Raw genomic sequence first — 15,244 nt, 5'->3', positions numbered from 1 at the left:
GCCGTTGGGAGCCCGGTCTTCTCGCGACGGTTTGTTCCCGTGACTGCTGCTGCCAGCAATCAGGCACAGTGGCTACATTCCTGCCACGTCTTTCTGCAGTATTGCAGAAGGAACATCTAGCTCCTCGTAGCGCTACTCACGATCCCGTTCAAACTGACTGAGATGTTGATAATGGCGTCTTTGTCGGATGAAAAGAATTCTCGACTAACGTCAACTCACGACGTCAAGTCTCAAAGGTAATTAACGCTTACGATCGTTAGAGCGTGTATTTAAACAAACCTCATTGGAATCCTCATGAAGGCGCTGCCAGCGCCACTCTTATGCGACTGGTGCGAAATTTGAATACACATCATCTTTCAGATGTAGAAACACGTCTGCCAACTTTCGTTTGTGTCGCACAGCGCCTGCTTGGTCTCGCACCATTGTGTAGACGTCGAGGGAAGGAGAGACGGTAGCGTCAAGTTTCTGACCACCAAACACCACAGCGTCACATACCGTGAGGGCATAATTGACGGTGGTCTGACCGTCGGACTAGGGCGTTTGTGCTCTTTTAAAAAGAGTCGGGTATGTGCCGGCACCAAGTACGTCATTCTCCCTTCGCTTCGCCCATAAAAGGACAAATACAGGAGTGCATTGCAAAAGAATCCGCACTAGAGCCACAAGACATTGTTGCATACCTTACACTTTGTAACACGGACGAGAAAAACAACGAGCAGCCACATTCACTCTAATTTTTCCCATGGTGGCAAACAGAGATGCCGACATCTGCTCCACCCGCTGCAGCCAACGCTCATTTCTTGCATACGGGAACGACCTGAACAATTTTACTACCGTCAGCAGTAACATTTTGAAAGAGTCTCGTCATTTTCTTCTTGTTTCATAGTTTGCCACAGATAATTATTTACAGTGCTTTGGGTCCACATCATAATCGTCATCATTTAATACTGATTAAACCTTTCAGCGTTCAGTCTGGAGCTTAGTCTCCCTTATAAACTGCCTCCATGATCCCCTATTCAGTGCTGACATTGGTGCCTCTTCTGATGTTAAACCTATTACTTCAAAATCATTCTTAACCGAATCCAGGTACCTTCTCCTTGGTCTACCCCGACTCCTCCTACCCTCTACTGCTGAACCCATGAGTCTCTTGGGTAACCTTGCTTCTCCCATGCGATTAACATGACCCCACCATCTAAGCCTGTTCGCCCTGACTGCTACATCTATAGAGTTCATTCCCAGTTTTTCTTTGATTTCTTCACTGTGCACACCCTCCTGCCATTGTTTCCATCTACTAGTACCTTCAATCATCTTGGCTACTTTCATATGCGTAACCTCAACCTTGTTGATAAGGTAACCTGAATCCACCCAGCTTTCGCTCCCATACAACAAAGTTGGTCGAAAAATTGAACGGTGCACAGATAACTTAGTCTTGGTAGTGACTTCCTTCTTTCAGAAGAGAGTAGATCGTAGCTTAGCACTCACTGCATTAGCTCTGCTACACCTCGCTTCCAGTTCTTTCACTATGTTGCCATCCTGTGAGGATATGCATCCTAAGTGCCTGAAACCGTCCACCTGTTCTAACTTTGATCCTCCTATTTGGCACTCAACCCGTTTATATCTCTTTCCCACTGACATTACTTTCGTTTTGGAGATGTTAATCTTCATACCATGGTCCACAGTCAAAATCAAAATGGCTCTGAGCACTATGGGACTTAACATCTGCGGTCATCAGTGCCCTAGAACTTAGAATTACTTAAACCTAACTAACCTAAGGACATCACACACATCCATGCGCGAGGCAGGATTCTAACCTGCGACCGTAGCGGTCACGCGGTTCCAGAATGAAGCGCCTAGAACCGCACGGCCACACCGGCCGGCCGGCACAATCAATTTTGTGAAATACATCATGTGTCCGCCGTTAACTGTCATGTTTTATTTTTCAGTACACAATTCAGTTGTCGAAGGCATTATGTATAACACTCGAAGTAATACGTAAATACTTAAAAGACACTGCCTTAGTACAAATCAAAGATATCTGACCATTAGATTAACATCGAGATATGCCAAGCTCATTGTCAAAGAAGCCTAGATGGCATCATGATTCGTCTTCAAATAAAAATCCTGTTACACAGTTATTTCGGTATATTCTTGACAAGTGCGTCGAATATTTCGCTGTTTGTAAAACGGCCGTATATTTCTGACTTACTTTAAGGCACTGTCCTCCAAGTACTGAGATAATAGCTCGAGCTTTCAAAGTAATATTTCCAGTGTCACATCTTAAGATACGGTTAACAGTTGTGCTTATGTTGCATAAGCACTTGATAGTGACCTAAGCGCCGAAAATCAGAACAAAATGTTACAGCTAACAGCGGGAAGGTAACGAGCTTGTGTGAGACAGTTTACTTTAAAACTTAGTACAATTTTGGTAAACATTTTTGGAATACAGTGATCAATAGATTATTATATTTTCACCAAAGTTCAGTCTTGAAAAATGGTTCAAATGGCTCTGAGCACTATGGGACTTAACAGCTATGGTCATCAGTCCCCTAGAACTTATAACTATTTAAACCTAACTAACCTGAGGACAACACTCAACACCCAGACATCACGAGGCAGAGAAAATCCCTGACCCCGCCGGGAATCGAACCCGGGAACCCGGGCGCGGGAAGCGAGAACGCTACCGCACGACCACGAGATGCGGGCATTCAGTCTTGATCACACCATTTATGTCTCAATGACATAGGTAACCGGTTTCGGTTATTTTTACATAACCATCATCAGACCAATGGTTTCCTTAGGATGGTAAGCGGAGCTCTCCTCAGCTGCTACTAAGTCAACTGAGGAGAGCTCCGCCTACCATCCTAAGGAAACCATGGGTCTGATGATGGTTATGTAAAAACAACCGAAACCGGTTACCTATGTCACTGAGACATAAATGGTGTGATCAAGACTGAACTTTAGTCAAAATACTTTCAAACATAGTTTGCCTTAAGAAGAGGTCAGCTACCTTTCACTGCAGAGATTTACTGACACTCCCGAACTGAACAGCCACTGTGTTCTGCGTGTTTTCAGGTGATCGCGCTGCCGCTGTCGAAGCTGCACAAGCACGTGGAGGCGTCGCAGCTGCCGGAGCAGCTGGGCGGCTCCTGGCCGTACGACCACCACGTCTGGCTGCAGAACAGGGTGGTAAGTGCGCTGCGCAGCAGTCCGTGTCTTCAGCTACTGTGTGGTGCTCAGGAAGCTGCGACATGCACTTCAACAATCTGAATTAGCAGTTGCCATAAAATTTCCCCTAGTTGGAGTGGAGCGAAACATGCTTAGAAATAATCTTATGACACCAAAGTGGTACGTTTCGTTCATGAAAAAGACTTCAGTCAACAGAACACAAAAGCATCGTACTGACAGCCAAACCGTCACCGTGTCATACAAGTGCCACAGCTAACTGCACCTCACAAGACACAGAGGCTGGCGTGGGCAAAACGATGCCGTCACTGGATGTTCGACGGACAGCAGTCACCTCGTCCGGCATGATGATCACGAAACGTTCCGACACGGGCGCTTCTGAAAATATGGAACCTCGTACGGGGAAAGCTTTGTGAGGTTAAATGAGACTCCTGGTATGACTGGCATCAGGCACCTCATTCATCTCTGCAGAATTACTACGTGCTGAGAGAAAGGACTGCTGACTTGAGATACAACATACAGGGTGTTACAAAAAGGTACGGCCAAACTTTCAGGAAACATTCCTCACACACAAATAAAGAAAAGATTTTACGTGGACATGTGTCCGGAAACGCTTAAATTCCATGTTAGAGCTCATTTTAGTTTCGTCAGTATGCACTGTACTTCCTCGATTCACCGCCAGTTGGCCCAGTTGAAGGAAGTTAATGTTGACTTCGGTGCTTCTGTCGACATGCGACTCATTGCTCTACAGTACTAGCATCAATCACATCAGTACGTAGCATCAACAGGATAGTGTTAATCACGAACGTGGTTTTGCAGACAGTGCAATGTTTACAAATGAGGAGGTGGCAGATACCTATTTGATGTGTGGATTAGCACGGGGAAATAGCCGTAGCGCGGTACGTTTGTATCGAGACAGATTTCCAGAACGAAGGTGTCCCGACAGGAGAACGTTCGAAGCAATTGATCGGCGTCTTAGGGAGCACGGAACATTCCAGCCTATGACTCGCGACTCGGGAAGACCTAGAACGACGAGGACACGTGCAATAGACGAGGCAATTCTTCGAGCAGTTGACGATAACCCTAATGTCAGCGTCAGAGAAGTTGCTGCTGTACAAGGTAACGTTGACCACGTCACTGTATGGAGAGTGCTGCGGGAGAACCAGTTGTTTCCGTACTATGTACAGCGTGTGCAAGCACTATCAGCAGCTTATTGGCCTCCACGGGTACACTTCTGCGAATGGTTCATCCAACAATGTGTCAATCCTTATTTCAGTTCAAATGTTCTCTTTACGGATGAGGCTTCATTCCAACGTGATCAAATTGTAAATTTTCACAATTAACATGTGTGGGCTGACGAGAATCCGCACGCAGTTGTGCAATCACGTCATCAACACAGATTTTCTGTGAACGTTTGGGCAGGCATTGTTGCTGATGTCTTGATTGGGCCCCACGTTCTTCCACATACGCTCAATGGAGCACGTTATCATGATTTCATATGGGATACTCTACCTGTGCTGCTAGAACATGTGCCTTTACAAGTAAGACACAACATGTAGTTCATGCACGATGGAGCTCCTGCACATTTCAGTCGAAGTGTTCGTACGCTTCTCAACAACAGATTCGGTGACCGACGGATTGGTAGAGGCGGACCAATTCTATGGCCTCCACGCTGTCCTGACCTCAAACCTCTTGACTTTCATTTACGGGGGCATTTGAAAGCTCTTGTCTACGCAACCCCGATTACAAATGTAGAGACCCTTCGTGCTCGTATTGTGAACGGCTGTGATACAATACGCCATTCTCCAGGGCTACATCAGCGCATCTGGGATTCCATGCGACGGAGGGTGGATGCATGTATCCTCGCTAACGGAGGACATTTTGAACATTTCCAGTAACAAAGTGTTTGAAGTCACGCTGGTACGTTCTGTTGCTGTGTGTTTCCATTCCATGATTAATGTGATTTGAAGAGAAGTAATAAAATGAGCTCTAACATGGAAAGTAAGCGTTTCCGGACACATGTCCAGGTAACATTTTTTTTTTCTTTGTGTGTGAGGAATGTTTCCTGAAAGTTTTCCCGTACCTTTTTGTAACACCCTGTATGTGAGCACCTGGAGAAGAACGTAGTGGACACGGAAGTCGACTAACGCCGGTCTAGTTGAACAGATATGGAACACAGTCGCTCGTTGCTTAGATACGAGTCCGATCAAATTGGTTGAGATGTGGGACACGTGCAGTAAACAGTGGCTCCCCAACGCTTCTGTCATCGTGTCAACACGATGACAGGACGAGACCACGCGAGGGATGACCTGCGTACTACCAGGGACGAAACATATTGTGGTGACAGTGGGAAAGTGTATTTTGTGAACGATTAAGCCAGACTTAAAAGCTGTAGAGTCATGCTAGTATACTCTGGAGTCATTTGCACATGTTGATATAATGCAGAACCCGAAGCTTTGTTTCATATTCTGATGCTTCTGATTCGCAGCTTTAGAACATAAATCGTCTATTAAAACGTCATTAAACGTTACGATCGATTAGTAGTTTCCCACCTGCAAACAAAACTGTCAGTCCAAATGGGCTGTGGTCACTGAGTAGAGTAGCAACGAAGCTAATATGAGATGACAAAAATAATCTCAGTTTTTAAACTCTTTTGTAGAAAATTCGTGCTCGATTAAGCACATAGCTTTTCTACTTCGTTGATGCGTTTGATCCAGCAGTTTGTAACATTGCCTACTCCATCCAACGAAAACTATTTTTCGTTGTCTGCAGAAAATCGACGACACTGAAGACCATCTTTGTGCTCAGCTTTGGTATTTTACATTTGTTGTATAATTTTGTTATTTCGTTATATCGGCTAAACAAATGATTTTGACTCCAACATAATCACAAAATTATGCTACAAAGCACAACACAATACATAGCGAGATATGCCTTGCTCGAGAAACATGAGAGACACAGAAAATAAGATACGTACCAGCAGCCTACCTAGGTAGAATCTCTAACAAAATTAATGCACTTTTTAAAGCCACAAATATTCATCTAACTTTTGGAACCAACAACAACCTTTCAATGAAAATACGTTCCGCCATCACTAGAAAATCGAGATATGATAACCCAGACAAATATAAAATCACATGTGGCAGCCGTAACATTTTTACATTGGCCACACAGGAAAAAACTTAACGTGAGATATAAAGAACGCATTAGAGAGCGCGAATATAATGTCGAGCTTCTTTCTACACTTGAAAAATCAAAATCACACTGCCTATACGATGGAAAATCCACTACAAATTCTGACCAGAAAACCAAAAGGTTTTACTATGAACATTTTTGAAGAAACTTCCTGGCAGATTAAAACTGTGTGCCCGACCGAGACTCGAACTCGGGACCTTTGCTTTTCGCGGGCAAGTGCTCTACCATCTGAGCTACCGAAGCACGACTCACGCCCGGTACTCACAGCTTTTAAAGTCTGGAAGGTAAGAGACGGATACTGGCAGAAGTAAAGCTGTGAGTACCGGGCGTGAGTCGTTTATTTATTATAAGCATCTATTTGGTGCACCTACTCTAATAATCATGTCGTTATAAGAATCTTTGACATGTAGCCTAAGTCTACTATCGAATACTGGACGTCATTTTCCTGATGTTGTAAATGTGTGTCTGTTCTCTACGGCCGAAGAGATGGTTCAGGCACCCCGCATTAGCCATCTTCTAGCGACACATCTGTACAGATCTTATGCCCTTTTCACGAGACCGAAATTGCATGCAGTAAAGCAATCCTGTAACTTTTGATTTCCCTGCCTCGATGTATCTGTCTGCGTACATAGCTGCTTACACTGAAAAATCCAAAAACATCAATATTCTAGTAACCGAAATATTTCTATTCCCCTCTATAAGAAGTGATAATCACCACAATAAAAACAGTTCTAGAATGTGGCCATGGCATGTCATTTAAGTGTTATCACATACCTTTAAGCAGCAAAAAACAGACGTTTTTGAGTGCAGATGCTCTGGACTTCGGTCTCTTTATCTAACGCGCGCAATCGTGAGGAATATTACCTAAGGATACGCAGCATTAGTGAACAGCTATTATTTCGAACAATACACCAAACAAATCACCACGTACTTGTCAATCTGTACAAAAGACAAATGAAAACAGAACCATCTGCTGAACATTGTCCTCACATCAATATGAAACTCTTCTATTTGTCAGTTGCTGTGAGTGGCAAACACATTCCAAAATTACGGCGATAAGCCGTGAAATTAATAGTGCCGGCCGGCGTCTCCCACGTATGTTACACTTTCTCACTGTAATAATTTCTGTCCAATCACTAATCAGGTTTAGTGCCAACCGTGCCGGCCAACTTACATTTTATCCCGATAAATTCGTCTGTAGTTTCTCGATTGTTCGGAATGTTTACACCTCCTTTCTTACAGGGACGTAGAGTTAAGCACAGTTAGAAAGTTGACTTTAAATGCAAATGTAATTTAAAATTAGTTTACATTTTGCTACACGTACAAGTGGCTCCAGAATACAGGTAAACTGTCATTAATGTCAAATCTACAATTTGTGTCCAGTATTTCTGTTGTCAACTGTTATCGCTTTTTTAATTTTTAGCTACTGCACTCGTACTTTCTGCATGAAAAATGATTGCGTTTGCGGAATTAAATATCTGTATAGTAAACTATACTTCTTAGTTTTTCATAGTGTTTTTAGTAAGTATGTACAAGTAAGAATACGTATACTTGACAAAATGAAAAACAGCAGCGAACACCTTACTGGTATACCTACAAAGTAAAAATTAAAAGAAATAAAATGAAATCAGAGTAAAATAAATGAAGTCATTCTCATCGTTACCATGCAAGTATTCCTCTAGGTGCTGCTAGATGCTGCTCGCATCCTTGATGCAAGGCAGCTTCTTAACTATTCGGGTCTCAGTATTTTTTTTCTGTTTCTCTAGCGGATATCATTTTTATAGGTACTAACATAGTGTAGTAACGTTGTTCACAGTTATAATCGCACACGGGGAGAGGGGGGGGGGGGGGGGGGTATGGTGTCATGGCATAGGTTGCAATGAGGTTGGAAGATTTAGCAATGCGTATGGTATTGCCGTCATTATCGCCGTTGCAGTTGACGGAAGGCGGTCTGAAAATGGTCACTGAGTCAAATCCATTTATAGGTGGATAAATATTATGGTGTCATGCCTGTGAACACAGTTACTGCACGGAAACTGACAGTCGCTGTTGCTATGCCGTATGCCTAAGCAGGGTTTGTCTGGGAACATTTTGACCATTCTCTCTATTGGATCCCCTAAAGCCTGCTTCATATTACTACCGGGTGATCAAAAAGTCAATATAAATTTGAAAACTTAATAAACCACGGAATAATGTTGATAGAGAGGTAAAAATTGACACACATGCTTGGAATGACATGGGGTTTTATTAGAACCACGCCATATTGCTAGAAGCGTGAAAGATCTCTTGCGCGCGTCGTTTGGTGACGATCGTGTGCTCAGCCGCCACTTTCGTCATGCTGGGCTTCCCAGGTCCCCAGACGTCAGTCCGTGCGATTATTGGCTTTGGGGTTACCTGAAGACGCAAGTGTATCGTGGTCGACTGACATCTCTAGGGATGCTGAAAGACAACATCCGAAGCCAATGCCTCACCATAACTCCGGACATGCTTTACAGTGCTGTTCACAACATTATTCCTCGACTACAGCAATTGTTGAGGAATGATGGTGGACATATTGAGCAATTCCTGTAAAGAACATCATCTTTGCTTTGTCTTACTTTGTCATGCTAATTATCGCTGTTCTGATCAGATGAAGCGCCATCTGGCGGACATTTTTTGAACTTTTGTATTTTTTTGGTTCTAATAAAACCCCATGTCATTCCAAGCATGTGTGTCAATTTGTACCTCTCCATCTACATTATTCCGCGATTTATTCAGTTTTCAAATTTATACTAACTTTTTGATCACCCGGTATTACTAGCAGTTGACTTCCACATCAATTCGGATTTAAGTACAGCTGATAGAAAAACATTTATGTTTGGTTGGCCTCCAGGTAATTCTCGGCAGCAGTTTATGTAGTGTCTGAGTGCACCTTATTTCTGCAGACTGTGTACTGCGATAAAACACATGGGGAGGAGGGGCGGGGGGTTGTTCGTTTGATGGCATAGGTTGCAAAGACGTTGGAAGATATAGCAGTACGTATGCTATTGCCGTCTCGTCGCCGTGGTATTGCCGTCATTGTCGCCGTTGAAGTTGATGGAAGCTGCGGGCCATGAATAACTTATGGTGTGGCTGTGCGCCACTGCAGCGCTCACCATAGGTCCCATGTGCAGTAGAAGGACTTATCGAATCACTAACACTCCGAAAGACAGAAAAGTGATTTCCGTTCAGCATAGAAGATTTGCTAGGAACTTAGTAGAGGCACAGTCAAGCGGTGTGCAGTGTAGAACTAAAAACTTCAACAGCCAAGATCGCTAACTACAATTTTATTTTTGGTGACCGGTTTCGGAAAATTTAAGTTCACATGATCGGATTTTATGCAAGTATCCCTCAGTACATGTTCATCATACGTACAACTTTTCCTGTCGAGTCGCAACACGTCATTCCTGTAACAAGAAGAAACTGATACGTATGTATGTCAATAATAAAGCAAGATTTATATAAAAAGTCTTGTGCATTGCACCGACTGCACAAGCTCACATTTACACAACTGATGAAAGGAGACACTACGTCGACTTAACACAACTAATTTTGTCCATTCCTCATAAAAACTGCGTCGCCTTATTAATTAAAGTTTTTAGCAGGAGACTATTTTCTTGTGACATAATGACTCGCTGGACTGTGCGATGACCGTTATTTACTGTTGCAGTAATAAAAAGCGATATTGGCAACACTGACAGCTGCGCGTCACTAGAAAAATTATTTAACAACGGACTCCGATGTATAAAACAGCTTCAAACGTGTGGTTACTTTACAAATGCGTTAATGTTTGGAACTCTCGACGTTAAGCGTGTAAGCGAGAAATAAGTTTAGAAAAGTTTGAAAATCACTTTTAATGTTTGTTGGTAGTTTCTAAGTGGTCTCATTATTAAACACTGAATGAGTAGTATAGTCTGGGTGATTTGAACTCCGTTTTAAGCAGAAGGTAGTTTTTCATGCACATCAATGTTTATGATTTCATATCTTCTGAACTTCGTGTTGTGCAATGATATAATGTTGCACATATATGCAGTCGAATAAGTGGATACTTTCTGCAAAATGTGTTCCGAATGGAGTTAGTTGCAAAGAAGTAATAAATTAAAACATTCGTGATCCTTAAATTGTACTGCATAAACAGCGAAAATGTAGTAAGCGATAAGCTTTTTCCTTTCATCGTTTTGTAGAGAGGGGTGTCACAGAGAAAGTGTTTCGTAACGGTTATAAATGATGTGCAAAGCTTAGGACGAATATAATCTGGGTATGGTCACACCACGAGTTACGTTTGCGCAAGACGTATACGCATTTTTCTAACCGTAATGCTAGTTTTACTGTGCAAAACCTTTAACACAAGATTATACCTCTTAATGAATAGATTATAGTCCTAACAGTATTTTGAATTTAACAGAATCTTCCATCGGTCCTTGGTAGAACAACATTATAATAAATGAAAAGCACCAGTTTGCTTTTTTTCTACAATATTACTTTCATTCTGTCTGAAGATGGCCTTGCAAGCCGAAAACCGGTTAACAATAAAAGTAATATTGTAGAACAAAAGCAAACTGGTACTTTTCATTTATTATTTTGAATTTTAAATTCGGTCAGTAATTACGTGAAACAGTGAATATCTAAATCTTTTAAGTTTTCGCGGTGCAAAGACTGCTCCATTAAGTTTCGGGAATGCAGCCACATGAATTCTGCTTCTTCTTCTAATATTTCGGCCGTATACCTTTCAGCCATCTTCAGAGAGAGCCGTACGATTGACGCTCCAGCGCTCGCTCCATCATAAACAAGGCGCCAGTGATATTAATCGGCGGCAAAGACGTACAATATGCATGAGTTACGTCTGTGGCTGCGCATTCGATCCATGCTGGGAGGTCGATGTATTTCTGGGAGCTGAACTGTAGCGACGTCTTTGTAAGTTCAATATTGAAAGTGCCGGATTCCATGATTTATCTAATGTGAAACCGCTGTCTCTATTAATTAAATTCATCAAGCGGATTTCAATGGCCTCTTTTACTACGGAGTCCCAGAAAGATGAAACAGAAGTCAGAATTTCGACATTTTCATATACCACAGAGTGACCAGAATCAATACAATGCTCTGCCACAGCCGATTTGCTGGGTTGTAAGAGCCGAGTGTACCTGCGATGTTCCGCACACCTCTCTTGGACTGTACGATTCGTTTGTCCGATATATGAAAGGCCACATTCACATGGTATCTTGTAAACTCCAGGCTTGTGGAGTAGTAAGTCATCTTTAACGGAACCCAGGAGTGCAGCCGTCTTCGCCGGTGGACGAAAAATCACTTTTACTTTATGTTTTTCGCAGACGAGTAGTGTTAGGTTTAAGTAGTTCTAAGTTCTAGTGGACTGATGACCATAGATGTTAAGTCCCATAGTGCTCAGAGCCATTTGAATCCTTTTTTTTCCTGTTGCACTCGCAAATAGTGCGAAGGAGAAACGACTGTCTATATGCCTATGTACAAGCCCTGTTCTTCGTGATCTTTACGACGTAGTACTGCATCAGTACTTCTTACGTGTTTGTTTGGGCGTGGTTTAAGGGAGGGATGAGAATGGAGCGTATACTGTACCGGTAAGTGTCCTGTGTCAGGCAGTGAGTAAAAGATCGTCTACGTTAGATTAACACATGATTGCAAAGTGACCTTTGACCATCAGAAAGTGCACAGAGGACGGAGCAGGCGGCGCGACATCGTTTCGGAAGGCGCGCCTGCAAGACGCGGCTTGTTTGGGCGGCCGTTGGCCCAGTGTGTCGGCAGACAGGGTCGCGCGCCGCAGCCGCGGCCGTTGGCACAGTGGCTGCGAGGTCGCCGGAACCGGCCCTGGAGGACGCCGTCGCTCCGCAGCCCGTCTCCCCCCTCCCTGCCATCCCTCCCCCTCCCCACTCCTCTCTCTCTCTCTCTCTCTCTCTCTCTCTCTCTCTCTCTCTCTCCCTCTCTCTCTCTCTCTCTCTCTCTCTCTCCCTCTCTCTCTCTCTCTCTCTCCATGACTGTGGCATGTGTACATACACACACACACACACACACACACACACACACACACACACACATGCTCTAGAGTCAGCGACCGGATCGCAGCTTACCCCTGCTCTGACTGCTTTAGCTACCTAGCCGTTGTTAAATCCCGGATTAAATTCACACACTTCTTTTTTTACTCACGTGTGACTGTAAGTGTTTCCAACACTACTTCTTTAGGGCACCTCGTTGTGGCAGAGGTAAAAGGCCTCGTGCTGTATTAACTCGAAGCAGTGTCGGGCAATGAAATTATCCCTAAAGCAACTGAGTACAGTGTGTAGAACTTGACGAAGATGACAAGTATTGAAATATCCTGGCAGATTAAAACCGGTAGAGCACGTGCCCACGCAAGGCAAAGGTCCCGAGTTCGAGTCTCGGTGCGGCACACAGTTTTAATCTGTCAGGAAGTTTCAATCAGTGCACACTCCGCTGCAGAGTGTATTGCTTGCTTATTATTAAAGTTCAGTTTCAGCCGGACGTCCAGACGGGGTTTTAACTATCGTAAGGCAGCAAAACTTGGCAGATATACTAATTCGTTTATGCGGAACCGATTTACGCTTGAAAACAAATTAGCTCCAGACGTGGCCACCAGCTGTAAATCTAGCGCTGTACACTCTCTGTAGTACGGTATTACGTCCACGCTCTCGTGTGACAAACCGTAACGTGACTGAACACTATGGCTGTCGAGAAGAAAGACCGTGCTCTGTTGATAAACTGGTTCATTTCAACGGCACCGATTACAGTGCTGCACTGAGAGAGGATCGCCGTCTAAAAGGTCTGAGGAGAGGCCTGATGTCATTAAGTAGTTTAAAGAATATGATAACGAAATTCGAAAACACGGCTGAGATTGGAGTGGCTACGGGAAATAGGAAGGCGTCGTTTCCCAGTGGAACTCATTGACGAGGTTCCTTAAATTTTTTAGACAACATAACTGAATGGAGATAAACAGCGATTAATTTACTTATAATCAGTTTTTCAAAATGACAGTCACAATCGCATTATTTATTTTGCCGCCTACCGGTTTCAACCCGTGATGGGGTCATCTTTAGGGCAATTTATACTGTAAAGTTATAATGTTACTAAGTAATCATGTGCGTAATCCACAAGCAATTAGTCAAAGTTACGTAAATAAACAGATTTTTATACCCATTTGGTCGCTCGCTGGGGTGGTCACCCTGCCTGTGCACGGTTGGTAACTATGAGCTTAAATAACGGCCAACAACACGTGCAAGAACTGATACGGTACGCCGTTACCATGACAACGAACGCCTCGCAAAGAAGGTATCACAGCAGACGACTTATACGAAGCGGCTACCATGACGACAGCGTCCCAACCACACAGGCTAGGGGGCGCTTGATATATACTATCGCCCATGGCAACGGCGTCCCTACCACAAAAGGTAGAGGGCTCTGCTCTATCCACAAATGATGTGAAAAATGAATGGGACAACAGTTACCTGAATTTTAATTAATTTAAAATTTCTCGAGGTTTAATTAGTTATATTTATTATTTATTATGTTTTATATTACAACGGGAACAAACTTTAAAATTTACGATTTCTTGCTTAAGCATGTAACTGCCGTTGGTCACCGTGGAGGGCGTTACCGTCTGCCCACGTGTTGTTGGCCCTTATTTAAGCTCATGCAGAGCCAACCATGCCAGCATTCTTCGGCGGACCTCGGAAGAGTTCCGCCCTTCGATACCTTGCAGAGTACTGCTACGTATCGAAGTGTTAGGGCTTCGCAGAAGTCGCAGTCGCAGTCGCAGTCGCAGTTCCGGAACCGCCAGCAGCAGCAGCAGCAGCAGCAGCAGTTTCCAGTGCCGCCAGTTTTGCAGTAGCAGTCGTCGCCGGACCCAGCCGCAGCTTCCGGACCCAGCCGCCGCCGCCGCCGCCGCCGCCGCAGCTTCCGGCCCCCGCCGCCGCCGCCGCCGCCGCCGCCGCCGCAGCTTCCGGCCCCCGCCGCCGCCGCCGCCGCCGCCGCCGCCGCCAGGACCCAGTGCTTCGTCTTCCTCTCCTGCTTTCGTTGTCATCGCTATTCTCGTCTTCGTCTTTGCCTTCATCCTTTCGCTCCTCGACGTCTCTCATCTGTCATCTGTAATCTGTTCCTGACTTTGTCCCTTGTCTGTCCCCATTCTTCTTTTCTGTGTTTCCAGTTTTCCTTACTGCCATCATGACCACCCCCACCACCACCGCCACTACCACCGCCATCGTCTATACGACGCCCTCCCTCGCTGCCACTACTCTTACTTGGTGTGCTCAGTCGCCCCCGTCCTACTATATCCCGCCCCTCCTCACCCTTCCCACCCCAGCTCCCTTTGTCGCCCCATCCCCTGCTCCTTCTCCCCAAGCCTCCACACACGACCCCTTTCCCCCACACCACTCATGCGGCCCCTGCCAGGGTTGTGTCTCGTCGGGCTACGACCCATGCCGCACCATCGCCGGCGCCAGCACCACCACCTGCAGCAGCGCCACAACCAGCAGCAGCACCAACAGCAGCACCAACAGCAGCACCAGCACCAGCACCAGCACCGACACCGGGACCTGCCGCTTCCCGTCATCTCCCCGTCACTCCTGTGCCCCACACCTCCTCCCATCCTGTCCCCGCTGTTAAGCGTCCCAGTGGCACCCCCGCCTCCTCTGCACCCAAGAAGTCCCAGCATCTTCCCCCTCCCCCACCCCTAGATGCCATGGATGTCTCCCCTCCAGCCCCCTCTACTTCCTCTTCTACCTCCCCCTCCTACAAGTATCTCCTCTCCCGTCCTGATCCCTCTCTCCTGGAGGCCCGCAACCTGACCTTGCTCCTCCGCCAATACTTCCCT

At 45.0% G+C, this 15,244-nt stretch overlaps 1 protein-coding gene across 1 annotated transcript in view; it reads left to right on the top strand.

The window, feature by feature from the left end:
* The window catches only part of LOC126267900 (uncharacterized), a 1,063,720-nt gene that overhangs the window by 145,944 nt on the left and 902,532 nt on the right, over positions 1-15,244 (top strand). The window contains exon 6 of the mRNA XM_049973211.1: positions 3,070-3,183. Within this exon, the coding sequence (XP_049829168.1) occupies positions 3,070-3,183 (114 nt within the window). The remainder of the gene's footprint in view (positions 1-3,069; positions 3,184-15,244) is intronic.

Source organism: Schistocerca gregaria, chromosome 4 (assembly GCF_023897955.1).
Source record: "Schistocerca gregaria isolate iqSchGreg1 chromosome 4, iqSchGreg1.2, whole genome shotgun sequence".
Classification (NCBI taxonomy): Eukaryota; Metazoa; Arthropoda; class Insecta; order Orthoptera; family Acrididae; genus Schistocerca; species Schistocerca gregaria.
This window is presented reverse-complemented; position numbering and strand designations above follow the sequence as displayed.